The sequence below is a fragment of the Schistocerca americana genome, chromosome 8, assembly GCF_021461395.2.
Source record: "Schistocerca americana isolate TAMUIC-IGC-003095 chromosome 8, iqSchAmer2.1, whole genome shotgun sequence".
NCBI lineage: Eukaryota > Metazoa > Arthropoda > Insecta > Orthoptera > Acrididae > Schistocerca > Schistocerca americana.
Genome location: NC_060126.1, coordinates 259,682,738 through 259,698,183, shown reverse-complemented (window position 1 = coordinate 259,698,183; position 15,446 = coordinate 259,682,738). Strand labels below are relative to the sequence as shown.

General features: G+C 42.2%; 1 protein-coding gene across 2 annotated transcripts in view; it reads left to right on the top strand.

Annotated features, from left to right (window-relative positions):
- Window positions 1-15,446, top strand: part of LOC124544781 — a 143,468-nt gene that overhangs the window by 102,179 nt on the left and 25,843 nt on the right. For both annotated transcript variants that reach the window (XM_047123463.1, XM_047123462.1), the window contains exon 2: window positions 13,729-13,783. In XM_047123463.1, the coding sequence (XP_046979419.1) occupies window positions 13,729-13,783 (55 nt within the window). The remainder of the gene's footprint in view (window positions 1-13,728; window positions 13,784-15,446) is intronic.

The window sequence follows — 15,446 nt, the reverse complement described above, 5'->3', positions numbered from 1 at the left end:
CGATGTCGCCAACCACGAATCCGACCATCATGATGCTGTAAACAGAACCGGGATTCATCCGAAAAAATGAGGTTTTGCTATTCGTGCACCCAGGTTCGTCGTTGAGTACACCATTGCAGGCGCTCCTGTCTGTGATGCAGCGTCAAGGGCAACCGCAGCCATGGTCTCCGAGCTGATTGTCCATGCTGCTGCAAACGTCGTCGAACTGTTCGTGCAGATGGTTGTTGTCTTGCAAACGTCCCCATCTGTTGACTCAGGGATCGAGACGTGGCTGCACGATCCGTTACAGCCATGCGCATAAGATGCCTGTTATCTCGACTGCTAGTGATACGAGGCCATTGCGATCCAGCACGGCGTTCCGTATTACCCTCCTGAACCCACCGATTCCATATTCTACCAACAGTCATTGGATCTCGACCAACGCGAGCACCAGTGTCGCGGTACGATAAACCGCAATCGGGATAGGCTACAATCCGACCTGTATCAAAGTCGGAAACGTGATGCTACGCATTTCTCCTCCTTACACGAGGCATCACAACAACGTTTCACCAGGCAACGCCGGTCAACTGCTGTTTGTGTATGAGAAATGGGTTGTCAGCACGTTGTAGGTGTCGCCACCGGCGCCAACCTTTTGTGAATGCTCTGCAAAGCTAATCATTTGCATATCAGAGCATCTTCTTCCTGTCGCTTAAATTTCGCGTCTGTAGCACGTCATCTTCGTGGTGTAGCAATTTTAATGGCCAGTAGTGTATTATAACGTGTAGCTTAGAGCGTCTTCCTTCTAACTTTTTCTAATGCAAATTTTGAAATTGCGTCATCAAAATCGATATCTTTAGCTAAGTTATTTCGTTTGACAAAATTACCAAACTAGAGAGTAGTGGCTGACTCCTTATTACTAAGAGAAGAGAGAATGATATATAAAACCATTTGTAGATGATTCCATTTACTTACAAACAAATGAATAAATACTGTATTCGATTTTCTCCAAACAATATCTCGCGGCAGAAAACATTCACTGAGCAATACAATTAAAGGATCACTTTATCCAAATACCGTAATTGTCTGCCATTGCGACGTATAATTTTGAAATTTGGCTCAAAGGTGCCTACAGCCTTCCCCTGTAGTGATGCAAACGCCTGGCGCCCTAAGTCGTCACCAACGTGTCGACACATGCGGAAAAAAGGCCAGAACTCAGTTCATGTAACATGTAAGGTGGGTTAATGATGTCACATTGGCACCAAATTTCATCAAAATTCTGCCCAACGCCAACGCGGATGTGTCAGGCGACCTTCCCGTCATCAAACCCTCTCTTACCGGCATTTCACTCCTTCTATTGAGGCATCTGCGATGGAAGGCAAAAAGGCGACGCCCAGCGTTTAAATCACGCGGTTTTCCTATGGGTGGCCAAGGGAAAGGATTCAGACACATTAACGTTCAGGACAGACACGTATAACCCTCAGAGAGTGGCGTAAAGTGTGTCACCCCTTTCCTTGAGGCGTCGATTCCCGCATATTTCGCAGTAGAGAACTACGGTTCTCAGTGCGGTGAGAAACAGGGCGACGTTCTTGAGAATCTTTGACGTTGCTGACACCTCCGCACGTTTCAACCCATATCATCCCCCATTGTGGGGCGCGGGATTAGCCGAGTGGTCTAAGGCGCTGCAGTTGTGGACTGTGCAGCTGGTACCGCGGAGGTTCGAGTCCTCCCTCGGGCATGGGTGTGTGTGTTTGTCCTTAGAATAATTTAGGCTAAGTAGTGTGTAAGCTTAGGGACTGATGACCTTAGCAGTTAAGTCCCATAAGATTTCCCACACATTTGATTTTTTTGACACTGTGGGAATGCATCCTCATTGAACGTCGTCACACCCCTTTACAGTGCAGCGCAACTGCAATTTTCGCTCTTGTGTACAGATTATAACTTCTAGAGACCTTTGTCTCTGTAAAGGTACATTCAAGGAGAATGCTGCCACCGAGAGTGTTGGCGAACTATTAAGCGTTAGTGGGACCCTTTGGCGTTTTATTCACGCATGTATCAATGTGCCCCCCCCCCTCTCACCCCCCCCCCCCGTTATCACGCCACAGGAGGGCGCGAAACAGGACGCCTGAAAAAGCATAATCACTCTCTGTGATGCTTTGGATCACGTTCAAATTCGGTAAAATGGTGTTAAACGTTTCCTTGTTGTCCCAAACTGTGAGTGCAAAAACTGCAATAGCGCTGGACTGCAAAAGCGTACGATCATGTTTCATGGGGAAGCAGCTCCGCAATGTCTTTAGCTAGGGGTTCAACATCTACATCTACGTGATTACTCTGCTGTTCACAATAAAGTGCGTGGCAGAGGGGCCAATGAACCACCTCCAAGCTGTCTCTCTACCGTTCCACTTTAGAACGGCGGGATAAAATGCTTACATTTTTCTGTGCGAGCCTTGATTTCTCTTATTTTATCGTGATGATCATTTCTCCCTAGGTAGGTGGGTGCCAACAGAATTATTTCGCAATCGCAGGATAAAACTAGTGATTGAAACTTCATGAGAAGATCCCGTCGCAACGGAAAGCGCCTTTGTTTTAATGATTGCCACTCCAATTCACATGTCATGTCTGTGGCACTATCTCCCATATTTCGCAATAACAGAAAACGAGATGCGCTTCTTCGTAGTTTTTCGATGTCATCCGCCAGTCCCACCCGGTGCGGATCCCACACCGCACAGCAATACTTCAGAATAGGGCGGGCAATTGTGGAGTAAGCAGTCTCTTTAGTAGACCTGTTGCACCTTCTAAGTGTTCTGCCACTGAATCGAAGTCTTTGATTTGCTCTACCCACACCGTTATCTATGTGATCGTTCCAATTTAGATTATTTGTAATTGGAATCCGTAAGTATTTAGCTGAATTTACAGCCTTCAGATTCGTGTGACTTATCGCGTAATCGAAATTTAGCGGTTTTCTTTTAGTACTCATGTGAATAACTTCACACTTTTCTTTATTCAGGGTCAATTGTCACTTTTCGCACCATACGGATAGCTTATCTAAATCATTTTGCAATTCGTTTTTGTCGTCTGATGACTTTACAAGACGATAAATGACAGAGATCAGGAACAATACAAGGCCTATAACACTACCTTGGGAACACCGGATAATACTTCTGTTTTACTCAATTACTTTCCGTCTATTGCTACGAACTGTGTCCTTTCTGACAGGAAATTACGAATCCAGTCGCACAACTGAGGCGATATTCCATAGGCACGCAGTCTGGTTAGAAGACACTTGTGAGGAACGGTGTCGAAAGCCTTCTGGAAATCTAAAAATATGGAATCAATTTGACATATCTGTAGATAGCGGTCATTACTTCATGAGTATAAAGAGCTAGTTGTGTTTCACAAGAGCGATATTTTCTGAATCTGTGCTATGTGTCAATAAATCGTTTTCTTCAAGGTACATCATAATGTTCAAATACAGTATATGTACCAAAACCCTACTGCAAATCGACGTTAGTGATACGGGCACGTAATTCAGCGGATTACTCCTACTTCCCTTTTTGGGTATTGGATTGAAACATCCGGGGGTGTCAGCATCACCAAAGGTTGTCAAAAACGTCGACCTGTTGCTGATCGCACTGCGAACTGTCGTTTTCGATCGCGAAATATGCGGGAATCACTGCCCTAAGGAAAGGCGTGGTTTCATTGACGCCATTTATGCCACCCCCACAGGCCCTTTCGTTTCGACTCTGAGAGGCAGTTTGAAATATTTTCCTCGGACACCAATAAAAAAACAGCGTGATTTCGACGCTAGACGTCGCCGTTTTGACCTCAATCGCAGACGCATCAGAAGAAGGGGTGAAATGTGGGTACGAGGGGTGCGACAACCATCCAATCGTGAGGCACGTCCATGGTGGCGTAGGGCAGAATTGTGTTGAAATTTGTTGTCAATATGACTTCAGTAACCGACCTTCCATGTGATATGAACGTCTGAGCACTGATCTTTTCTGCACATACGTCGATACTTCTTGTTTGAAGCGACGTCGAGCACGTGGGTGATGTTGCAGCGTGCCATGCTTTTGCACCATTATCGGCTCTTGTGATACGATCCCCGTATGGAAGAGGGAAAATTGACTCATTTTGAAAGTGAACAACCGAAAATATTGAGATCCTTTCGCATTCGATACCCAAGGATTCATATATACAACACATTTCTGCAGAAAAATCTCTCGAGGTAATAAAATGACACTACAATTCATATGTGCAACACATTTCTGCAGAAAAATCCCTCAAGGGAATAAAATGGCACTAGGTTGAGATGAACTGTTCATTTAAGAGGCTAGCAGGAACCAAATACTTACTTTTTTTCCACGAGAAGGCAACGGAACTGAACACAAAAGCTTTGCGCATGCGCGAATTTATCGCTTTGGGGCACAGTTATTAAATGCTTTGTAGTCACTAGATCAGTCGAAACTACAGGGTTATTACAAACGATTGAAGCGATTTCACAGCTCTACAATAACTTTATTATTTGAGATATTTTCACAATGCTTTGCACGCACATACAATAACTCAAAAAGTTTTTTTAGGCATTCACAAATGTTCGATATGTGCCCCTTTAGTGATTCGGCAGACATCAAGCCGATAATCCAGTTCCTCCCACACTCGGCGCAGCATGTCCCCGTCGATGAGTTCGAAAGCATCGTTGATGCGAGCTCGCAGTTCTGGCACGTTTCTTGGTAGAGGAGGTTTAAACACTCAATCTTTCACATAACCCCACAGAAAGAAATCGCATGGGGTTAAGTCGGGAGAGCGTGGAGGCCATGACATGAATTGTTCATCATGGTCTCCACCACGACCGATCCATCGGTTTTCCAATCTCCTGTTTAAGAAATGCTTCTGCTTTAGCCTTTTCCGTAAGATTTTCCAAACCATCGCCTGTGGTACGTTTAGCTCCCTGCTTGCTTTATTCGTCGACTTCCGCGGCTATGCGTGAAACTTGCCCGCACGCGTTCAACCGTTTCTTCGCTCACTGCAGGCCGACCCGTTGATTTCCCCTTACAGAGGCATCCAGAAGCTTTAAACTGCGCATACCATCGCCGAATGGAGTTAGCAGTTGGTGGATCTTTGTTGAACTTCGTCCTGAAGTGTCGTTGCACTGTTATGACTGACTGATGTGAGTGCATTTCAAGCACGACATACGCTTTCTCGGCTCCTGTCGCCATTTTGTCTCACTGCGCTCTCGAGCTCTCTGGCGGCAGAAACCTGAAGTGCGGCTTCAGCCGAACAAAACTTTGAGTTTTTCTACGTATCTGTAGTGTGTCGTGACCATATGTCAATGAATGGAGCTACAGTGAATTTATGAAATCGCTTCAATCATTTGTAATAGCCCTGTATTTGTAAGTTGCAAGAATTCATTGGCCGCTACTCGAACTGCGTTGCAACCATTCATTGGCCGCTACTCGAACTGCGTTCGGCCAGTCCCAGACCAGTGGAACTGGAAGAATGTCTCCGTTAATAACATTCACGTGATTCCAACGGCTGCAACAGTTACCTGAACGAACCTTAGGTAAGGGGCACTACTATCAATAGTGGTATGACGTAATCAATCCTACCCCTTTCGTATCGCTGATTCACTGGAACAATCGGAGCTAAGCGCAACATTATCATGCAGTTTTGTTCAACAACACCCAAGCGCTACCCTTCATGCGTCTTTATGCGAGAAGAGGGCCATCGTCGTCCACGTTTCGTGTGGAACGATTGTATGCAATCGAGTCGCACCAAAACGTATCAACTGTTTGTAGATGTTGATAAAATTTATGTTTTGAAATTTTCTGTCGGACGCTACAACAGTGGGTCATTAATTGGTTTCAGAGGACAAGAAATGAGGGGAAAATGAATATCGTCTTGTTAGTAATGCTCGGTGGCTTGAAAAGTTTGTAAGATTATCGTGAAATTTCATAGCACGATAGTGTAATTATGATATGGAGTACAGCAATGGCAAAGTTCAGCGTAAAAGTGCAACTAAATTTTACTGCTATTGTGAGTTACCCATTGTTAAGAAATGTATTACTTACAAACTCAATAAATGAAGTAAATGCTATGAAGTGTTATCCTTTCAAAACAACCTTTTTACTTAAATCAGAGCCGGCCGTTGTGGCCGTGCGGTTCTAGGCTCTTCAGTCTGGAACCGCGTGACCGCTACGGTCGCAGGTTGGAATCCTGCCTCGGGCATGGATGTGTGTGATGTCCTTAGGTTAGTTAGGTTTAAGTAGTTCTAAGTTCTAGGGGACTGATGACCACAGATGTTAAGTCCCATAGTGCTCAGAACCATTTTTGAACTTAAATCAGATTTTCACTTTAATCGGATTGATGACTTTAATATTTGTAAAGTAGAGAGACACATTTTCGTTTCAGAAAAAACATGTCCAATTGTCGAAAAGAAAACTGTTCCAGTTGAGAATTTCAAGGTATTGTGGGAGGGAAGTGACAACCACACTCTAGCTACAGTGAAGAACCCATGTTGTCCAGGGTCAGTACGGCGGTGGTTCGTGGCCAGCAAGCTTATTATTGGTGAAAACAGAACAGCTAGTCTTACGCTAAATAGAAATCCGTCCAGAAACACAAGTAGTGAGCTGTTGCTTAGGCTCACATAAAAAAAGAAAAAAAGAAGGTCACTAAGACCTATTTTGTGGAAAATTTTATGCTTTTTACTTCCATAAATAGTCAACTTTGCCGAAAATTGCATCGTTTCTGAGTTTTAAGCGAAAAACCTGTAAAAGGTCCATTTTTTGTGTTCTTTTCCATTTTGACCCATTTCTGGGCTGGAATTCTGGTGAGACTTTGAAAATTCGGATTCAGCGCCCTCGCCGGCCGCGGTGGTCTAGCGGTTCTAGGCGCTCAGTCCGGAACCGCGGGACTGCTACGGTCGCAGGTTCGAATCCTGCCTCGGGCATAGATGTGTGTGATGTCCTTAGGTTAGTTAGGTTTAATTAGTTCTAATTTCTAGGCGACTGATGACCTCAGCAGTTAAGTCGCATAGTGCTCAGAGCCATTCAGCGTCCTCTAAAACGTATTCAAAGCTCGTCGATGAAAAAAAAAAAATCTCCAGAACTTTCGCTATTTGGCCTTTCTGAACACCATTTGACTGGACTATGACAGTAAGGCGCGAATTCAGTGTTTAGTGCTGGGGAAGGTCAGAGTATGTTACGGTATTGGACCTTTGCCTTTCGTGTGCAAGTGCCGGCCGAAGTGGCCGTGCGGTTAAAGGCGCTACAGTCTGGAACCGCAACACCGCTACGGTCGCAGGTTCGAATCCTGCCTCGGACATGGATGTTTGTGATGTCCTTAGGTTAGTTAGGTTTAACTAGTTCTAAGTTCTAGGGGACTAATGACCTCAGCAGTTGAGTCCCATAGTGCTCAGAGCCATTTGAACCATTTTTTTTCGTGTGCAAGTGCTTTATTGCCTGAGTTACCCGAGCATGACTCACGACCCATCCTCACAGTCTTACTTCAGTCAGTATGGCATCTCTTATCTTTCAAACTTCACAGAAGGTCTCGAGTTTGAGTCTCGATCCGGCAGCAGCATTGAGCTTCTGCAAGATGTTGCAAGGACGTAACCAGGATTTTGTCAGATGAGTGGGTCCGATTTGTTAAAGAAGACCTTAAAAGGCTTCGTTTTTCATTTTATTCTGAAAACACACATATTTGTTTTTTAATTCTATATACAATATATGTTTTCAGGAAGCCTTTATACACACAGTCTTTGGTCTATAAAATTAAGCAAGAAAAGCTTTTCTTTGAAAACTATAACATATTTTCTCAACAGTAAAAATATCGCAACACCAAAAGATAATGAATGAAGAGTAATGAAATTTCGGGTTTACATTTGCCGAGGTGACGTATGTAAGTGATTAACATAGCAAAATCACAGGTTCATGTAAGCGCGAGATAATACATTGCAAATGTGAAATGCTGGTGCATTAATAACGAGTGCAACAGCCAGAATATTGAAAGCAAGTATGCAAACTTGCATTCATTGTGTTGTTGCACAGGCAGCGGATGAGTTTGTGGGATATAGTTCCACGCGCGTTGCACGGGCTAGTCAATGCAGGGACAGTTAAGGCTGTTTGTGGATGATATTGGAGTTGTCATCCATGATGTCCCACAAGTCTTCCACTGGAGACAGATCAGGCCAAGGCAACATGCCGACACTCTGTAGAATATTCTGGGTTACAACAGTGATTTGTGGGCAAATTTTATCCTGTTGGAAAACACCTTCGGGAATGCTGTTCATGTATTGCAGCACAGTAGATTGATTCACCAGACTGACATAAATATTTGGAGTCAGGGTGCGTGGGATAACCACGAGAATGCTCCTTGTGTCATACGAAGATGCACCCCTCACCATTCCTCCAGATGTGGGACCAGCGTGTCCATCTTCAGACAGGTTGGCTGCAGGCTCTCAACTGGCCTCTTCCTAGCCAACATCCAGCCATCACTGGCACCAGGACAGAACCAACTTTCATCAGGAAGCACAACTAAATTTTTTTTTTTTTTTTTTTTTTTTTTTTTTTTGGCAGTATGATAACTTGATCCTACTGCCAAACGAATTAAAATTCGAATATAATGCATTTCCTATTGCCAACAAATCGCAAAATGGTTCTAATGGCTCTAAGCACTATGGGACTTAACATCTGAAGTCATCAGTCCCCTAGACTTAGAACTACTTAAACCTAACTAACATAAGGACATCACACACATCCATGCCCGAGGTAGGATTCGAACCTGCAGCAGCGCGGTTCCGGACGGAAGCGCCTAGAACCGCTCGGCCACAGAAGCCGGCTAACAAAACGCAACTCAGTCTTCTAACATAAAGGTTTACTATTGCGGAACAAAAGAATCTTAACATTGGTTTGAATAACTTACGAACTTTAACGGTTTCGAGTATCTTTCTCCTACTACAGTCTTGTATTCAAATTTACGACTCCTCTGAATCTAAGTCAGAGTTCCTTCAGCAAAAATGGTTCAAAAGGCTCTGAGCACTATGGGACTCAATATCTGAGGTCATAAGTCCCCTAGAACTTAGAACTACTTAAACCTAACTAACCTAAGAACATCACACACATCCATGCCCGAGGCAGGATTCGAACCTGCGACCGTAGCGGTCGCGCGGTTACAGACTGCAGCCGCCTAGAACCGCTCGGCCACACAGGCCGGCTCCTTCAGCACATCAAATCATCCGAAGTTCCGCAATTCAATCTCAAATTTTATTAGTTGTTTTCATTGCAATAATTTTTTTTCAATTTCTTTAAATGAATTAAAACTTGAAGCTATAGCGACCAAATTTATTTATAGAACAAAACGGACTACACCGGTACTATGAGGGGTCTTAACAGTGATTCAGGCATTGATATCAGATAATCATCTAATGTATGCGATTTCACAAATGGTTTTGTATTTATCCATGAAAATACGGTTGTACAGCCTTTGGTGCTAATAAGTTCCTCTATGATGGAATAATGGAAATGATTGTATGGCGTCAGTGGCCGGGAGTTCCGAGGCGTGAAGTTCGGCTGCCAAGTGCAAGTCTTATTGAGTGCGATGCAACACTGGGCGACTTGCGCGTCGACAGTGGGGATGAAATGATGATGAGAACAGCACAACACCCAGTCCCTGTGGGGAGAAAATTTCCCACCCCAGCCGGGAATCGAACCCTGGCCCCCGTGCGTGGCATCCCAACGCGCTGACGGTTTTTTTTTTTAATAACCTCATTTTGTTCGCTATTGTTCGTTTCATCTGCTCGGGGCAGACGTCGTAAGAAATCCGTTAAGTTCGTTGTTGATCGGTTAACTCAGTTTTTTTATTACAGAGGCCAGCTAACCCTCTGACCGAACACGCTGAGCTACCGTGCCGGCTTCAGCTAATGGGGCGGACTCTTCTATGATGTGCAACATACATTGATTTTTATGTGATGTTTATTTACAAATATGATAGAATTGTGACAGTTGCACTCACTATTCCACTGACATTATGAATAAGAAATTTCATAGTAGAACATCTTTCATGTAATAAAACTTGAATACATGATATTATATCGCCGTTCCACAAATGAGACATAGTACAAATTGAAGATCGGTGGCCGCCTTCCAGTGTAAATATGATTTTTAATGGTGGGAATTTCCGAAGAGATGTTTGGTTCGTCTTTGATGCAGCTTTCTTCATTTATGCCGAGAGGCTGCATCTTTAAGGAACATGGAATCTGTCAGAGAAGAAAGGTATTCTGAAGGAATTGGCTGCGGCCTATAGTAAGGGCCTAAACTGAAAACGGGACACACACACACACAAAAAAAAAAAAAGACATTTTCAAGGTTTTCGGCGGATGAATTCGAACCACCTCACCTCCCAAATCCAAGGATTGATAGCTCAGCGCCTGAGCTACCCCATTCGGTAGAGTATTAGGAAAAACTGGTTGTTGTTCATTGTTTTAAAATAAAATAAAGTGCATCACAACAAAAGATGGACAACTGATTTTCATCTAGTTGTGCATTGTGCATGTTTGGTCCCCTGGCTTCAATTATTATAGTATTACAAGAGCATAGTCTTTGGACGAAAAGGGGGGGGGGGGAGTCGGCAGGGTGGGATGCAAGGCAAGGTCGGATCGTGGGAATTCAACAGCCCACTGAAAAAATGTTTAAGAAACGAACTATACGATGTGCTGTCATCACATACCCCTTCCACTCTCCACAAACTCCTCCCTATCGTTCTGTATCAAAACTAGTTTCTAAATTGAGTACCGCCCGGCTGACTAGATTGGGCGCTATCTTGCCATATAGGCTTCTAATGATTGGATTTTGGGGATATTTTTTAAAGAAATGCAACCATCACAGATTGGGCGATATTTTTGTTGATTAAAGCATTTTCGGCCGACACAGGCAAATCCAAATGTATCTTTATGCACTGATTTTAAGTGAATTTTATTTGTAATTATGTTTACCTCTCCTCTGTCTTGTGAATTTCTGAAATACTGCAACTGAAAAGTTCTACCTGTCTCCAAATAGCGACTCCAGTGCTAACGTTGAGGTGCGTTGATATGTAAGTAGGCTATTATAGTAATGCGTACATGTTTCTAACTTACCTCAATGCTAATGGAAGAATCAAAATTGTTTTACCTCTTCTTTCTTGTTACAAACTCATCTATAATTGGCAACTACCACAACAGCACACAGTACAAAAACAGTAAACGGCAGCATTTATATTGTATTCAGCTGCAAGTAAGAATTGGACTGATTAACAAAACAACACCTGAGCTCACGTAACTTCAACAAAGTACAGTAGTTGATCTTAGATAAACTATGGATGGGCTATTCCATTGATATCTCGCTATTCGAAATCTATCGATGACCTTTTTGATTGCTTATAGAGCGCATCCCTTTTACATCGTAAGACTGAAAATCATATTTTTCAGTTCCAGTACACCGCAACTAGAGCGTGTAATTTCATTTAGCTGTTGGTTACAGGCGGGTCCGAACTCCTTTGGCTACGTCCTCGGATGTTGTCAACATGTGCCTTAAAAGAGCTTAACAGCTACAATCATTCGCAACGGTCAGACATTACTCGCATTCTGGAGGACATAGATTCAAATCATCACTTGGCTATCCAGATTTACATTTCCCGTGATTCCCCTAAACTGCATAACCCTTGCAATAGACCTTTCGAAAATATAGGTAGGTCAGGTACATTATATCTCAAAATTTTGAGAAAAAAATTGTTTTTAATGAAGTCTTCTACCAGATTCCATGAATGTTTTAAATTGTTCTGATAAACTTAGCCCAAAAATTTAAGTCTTAGCAGTGGATGTGACTTTTCACAATGAATCACGTATTCAGTATTTTCAGGTTCAGGACCCTACGTAAATCTCAATATCTCTCTAAAAAGCTACACGCCAACACCTCTTTAAAAAGTATGTTTTCAGTAAAAGTCAACAATAAACGAAATTTGTACTTTTCCAATTTTTTTGTCGTGATCATGAAGTCCCCTCCCCCCTTTATACTATGTGTTACTGAAAGTGCGTTGATAACTGCTAAGAGTGTGCTAAAAGACATTTCTGGTTCTGAACCATACTTACACATCAGCACCTCTTTAAAAAGTATGTTGTTAATATTAGTCAGCAAAAATCAACGACTTTTCTTCCTCTTTAAATTTTTTATAGTGGGCATGTAATCACCCTCACCCCCCTCCCACACACACTCTTGATAATACGTATTACTGTTTTTCCAAAATCCGAACTTGTACGAGGTCACTAATGACGGGACATTAAAACCAGATCCTCCTCCTTTCCTTCCAGCGTCTGCTGTTTGGCCCAGTATTGTGCCGTCTAGGGGCTTCACTAACTAAGTCATCGTTTTAAGTAACTGGAACAACAGACTTTTTTATATTTTTCTAGTTAAAGATTATGAACGATGAGTCACTCCCATCCGGAACATGATTTACTATATTATCCTGTTACTGTCTGAGATTTGTAACAATAAATTTGTATCATTCGCAAGTGAAACTGCTATTTTGAAACTTCTTGACAGAATAAAACTGTGTGCCGGACCGGACTCGAACTTGCTACCTTTCTGCTAGTACCTCATCTCCTACCTTCCAAATTTCACAGAAGTTCTCCTGCATACCCTGCGCACACTTCGCTGTAGAATGAAAATTCATTGTGGAAGCTTACGTTACCTCCTACAGTTTATAGGAGGTAATTTAACTTTAGACACAGGTTATAATTAAGAATGCTTGCCTATTTTCATGCTAGACTGCAAAGCCTATAGTAAATACTGAAAGGAAAACATATCTGGAGCACAACTGTTGGGATACGTCTCAAACTGATACGTCGCTTTTGCTACGTAGCAACGCGCGAAACAAATCGACCTTGTTTACTAGTTACGAAACTCACGGGATGTCGATTTCTCTCGGTTACTAAAAAACTCGACTACGGTTCATACTGCCGTTTAACTCGACCAGCTTCTTTGTGTTAACAGTGTTTGACACTTTGCCTTGAAATGAAAGGCGGTCATTAAGCTTGTCGGTGCCTCGCTTCCTGTTAACATAAATGCGATGGTCAACTCGCATTAGAGGGAAATAACACAAGCGTACGAAGAAATGACATTAACTAGAAAAGCATCTTTTTTAGAAAAGAAAGTGACCTTGAAGTAAGCGGCGAAAAATTCGCTTGCTTTGATATATGAAAAAAAAAACTAAATCTGGATGACCACACGCGGATTTGAATCCTGTCCCTCTTGTACTACTTCAACATACATACCTTGACGTGACGTGCATGGCAGAGGGTACTTAGCATTGGGTTAGGATTTCTTCTGGTTCCATTTGCATGTGGAGGCGGGAAGAATGACTCCTTAAATGCCTCTTTGCGTGCTGTAATTAGTCTAATCTTCTCTCCCCTCCATTCACTTACAGAACCGTCAGCATCTACTCTTAGACGCCATCTATGAGGTAATTTTAGACCTGAAAGCCATTCACGAACTATTTTTCCTTTTGCAATGCATTGTCCCATACTAATTAGCAACCAGCATCCGAAAATGTCATCCATGAACTAGTGTTGAGTTTACAAAAACTAGTTAGTGTTATTTATTGGTTTTAGTAGAGTCCCCAAAGCTGTGCATCTAATTTGGAGAGTTGCTGACATGGGGGCAGCAAATAGCTGCAGTAATAAGACTTCTTTTGTAATACATTATTTTTTGTTTTGTTTCATAGGTGGCATACATTGTGGCCTTCACCATTGAGCTGTGGTGGATTCTGGATGCTGAAGGTATGATAACCTCTGATCTTATTAACTACAAAACATAGCATATGAATGAGGCCTTTTATGCACTCTCTGGAATCAACAAAACGAGATCAGTAGCTGAAGTACAAATTTACTTCTCAACTTTTTGCACATCTGTAATTATTATCCTTCTTGATGAGGTCTACAGAACATTACAGAGTGAAATGGCACAGCAGTGGATTTAGTTCATTGAAAATAGAAGGAATTTCCACTTTGTTTGGAAGTGAGACTGTTTAAAAAGCAAGTTAATTGTATCAAGAAGAAAATTTTGCTCAAGGAAACTAGAATTTCAAGGCAACAGAATGACTACCAGGAAGCAAAATTCAAAATATTGCTAATAGACACTATTAATATTAGATAAAATCTATTTGTAACTTTCAAAACTGCTAATTCCTTCTCAGCAATTAAAGAGGACTCATCATGAAAATCTGTGGTTGTTAATTTGTAATAGCTATGAAAATACTTGTAAAATTTCAAGCTAAAAGTAGGGGGAAGGATACAGTACATAGATGATGCATGAATAACAGTCTTCTTTACTGTTCTCTGCCACATGTGTCCCATATTTTTCGCTTTAAATCCTACAAGTATTTTCATAGTAATTATGAACGACAGACAACCTCCCAGATGGTGTACCCTGGGGAACACTGTAGTGCAGCACAGTGGTGAAAAGTACACAAGTGCAGAAAAAGACACACTATTATTTATTTATTTATTTTATTTATCCATCCGTTGACAATAAATATTGTATGGATGTCACCTCCCAGTCCATATAAAGGCAAACTGAGCAAATAAGCAGTTTTAACATGAAAAGACTGAATGTATGTGATTTTAACATAGGAGGCTGGGCTGTATGAGGACAAAGGGAGAATTCCTTGAAAAAATTTTAACCTGAGAAAGAGTAAGTATCATACTCCTACAAGAGGCAAATCTGACTGATGAAACTATAGGAACCCTGAACAATAATATCAGTGACGGATGATGTAGACGTTCTCTTCCGGAGCCATAGTTAGTATGATCTGTGCTTTCATACCGAATGGACGCTACATATTGTTCTAAGTGGAAATAAAATGGTGTGTAGAATACAGCACTGTTGGTAATATTTCACTATTGTATCACCAGCACTGTGAAAAGCACCACATCAGAAGGTTACATGTTCAGATCACATTCGGTACAAAAGTACAGAGCATACTAACTATGGCTCCAGAAGAGAGAGCATACATTGTCCATCAGTGATATTATTAATTAGAGTCCCCACAAAACTATCAGTTGACCCAAAGTGTCAGTATTCCCTAATGTGGATTACATCAGTCATGACAAGCACAGAATGGCTACCCTAGTAAAGAACGACCTTGTAGGGAAAGTCAAACAATGGAAAATTCAGGATGGAGTGTAACAATATTATGAAAAGGATAGTTGCTACTCTCCACACAGCAGAGATGCTGAGTCGTGGATAGGCACAACAAAAAGACTGTCGGAAAGTGAGCTTTCAGCCAATAGGGCCTTTGTAGAAAATAGACAACATACACACACTTGCACAAACACAGCTCACACGCTCACAATCACAGTCTCTGGGAGCTGAGGCGACACTACTCAGCTGCCAGAGACTACAGTCATATGTACGTGGGTTCTGTTTGCATGAGTGTGTGTG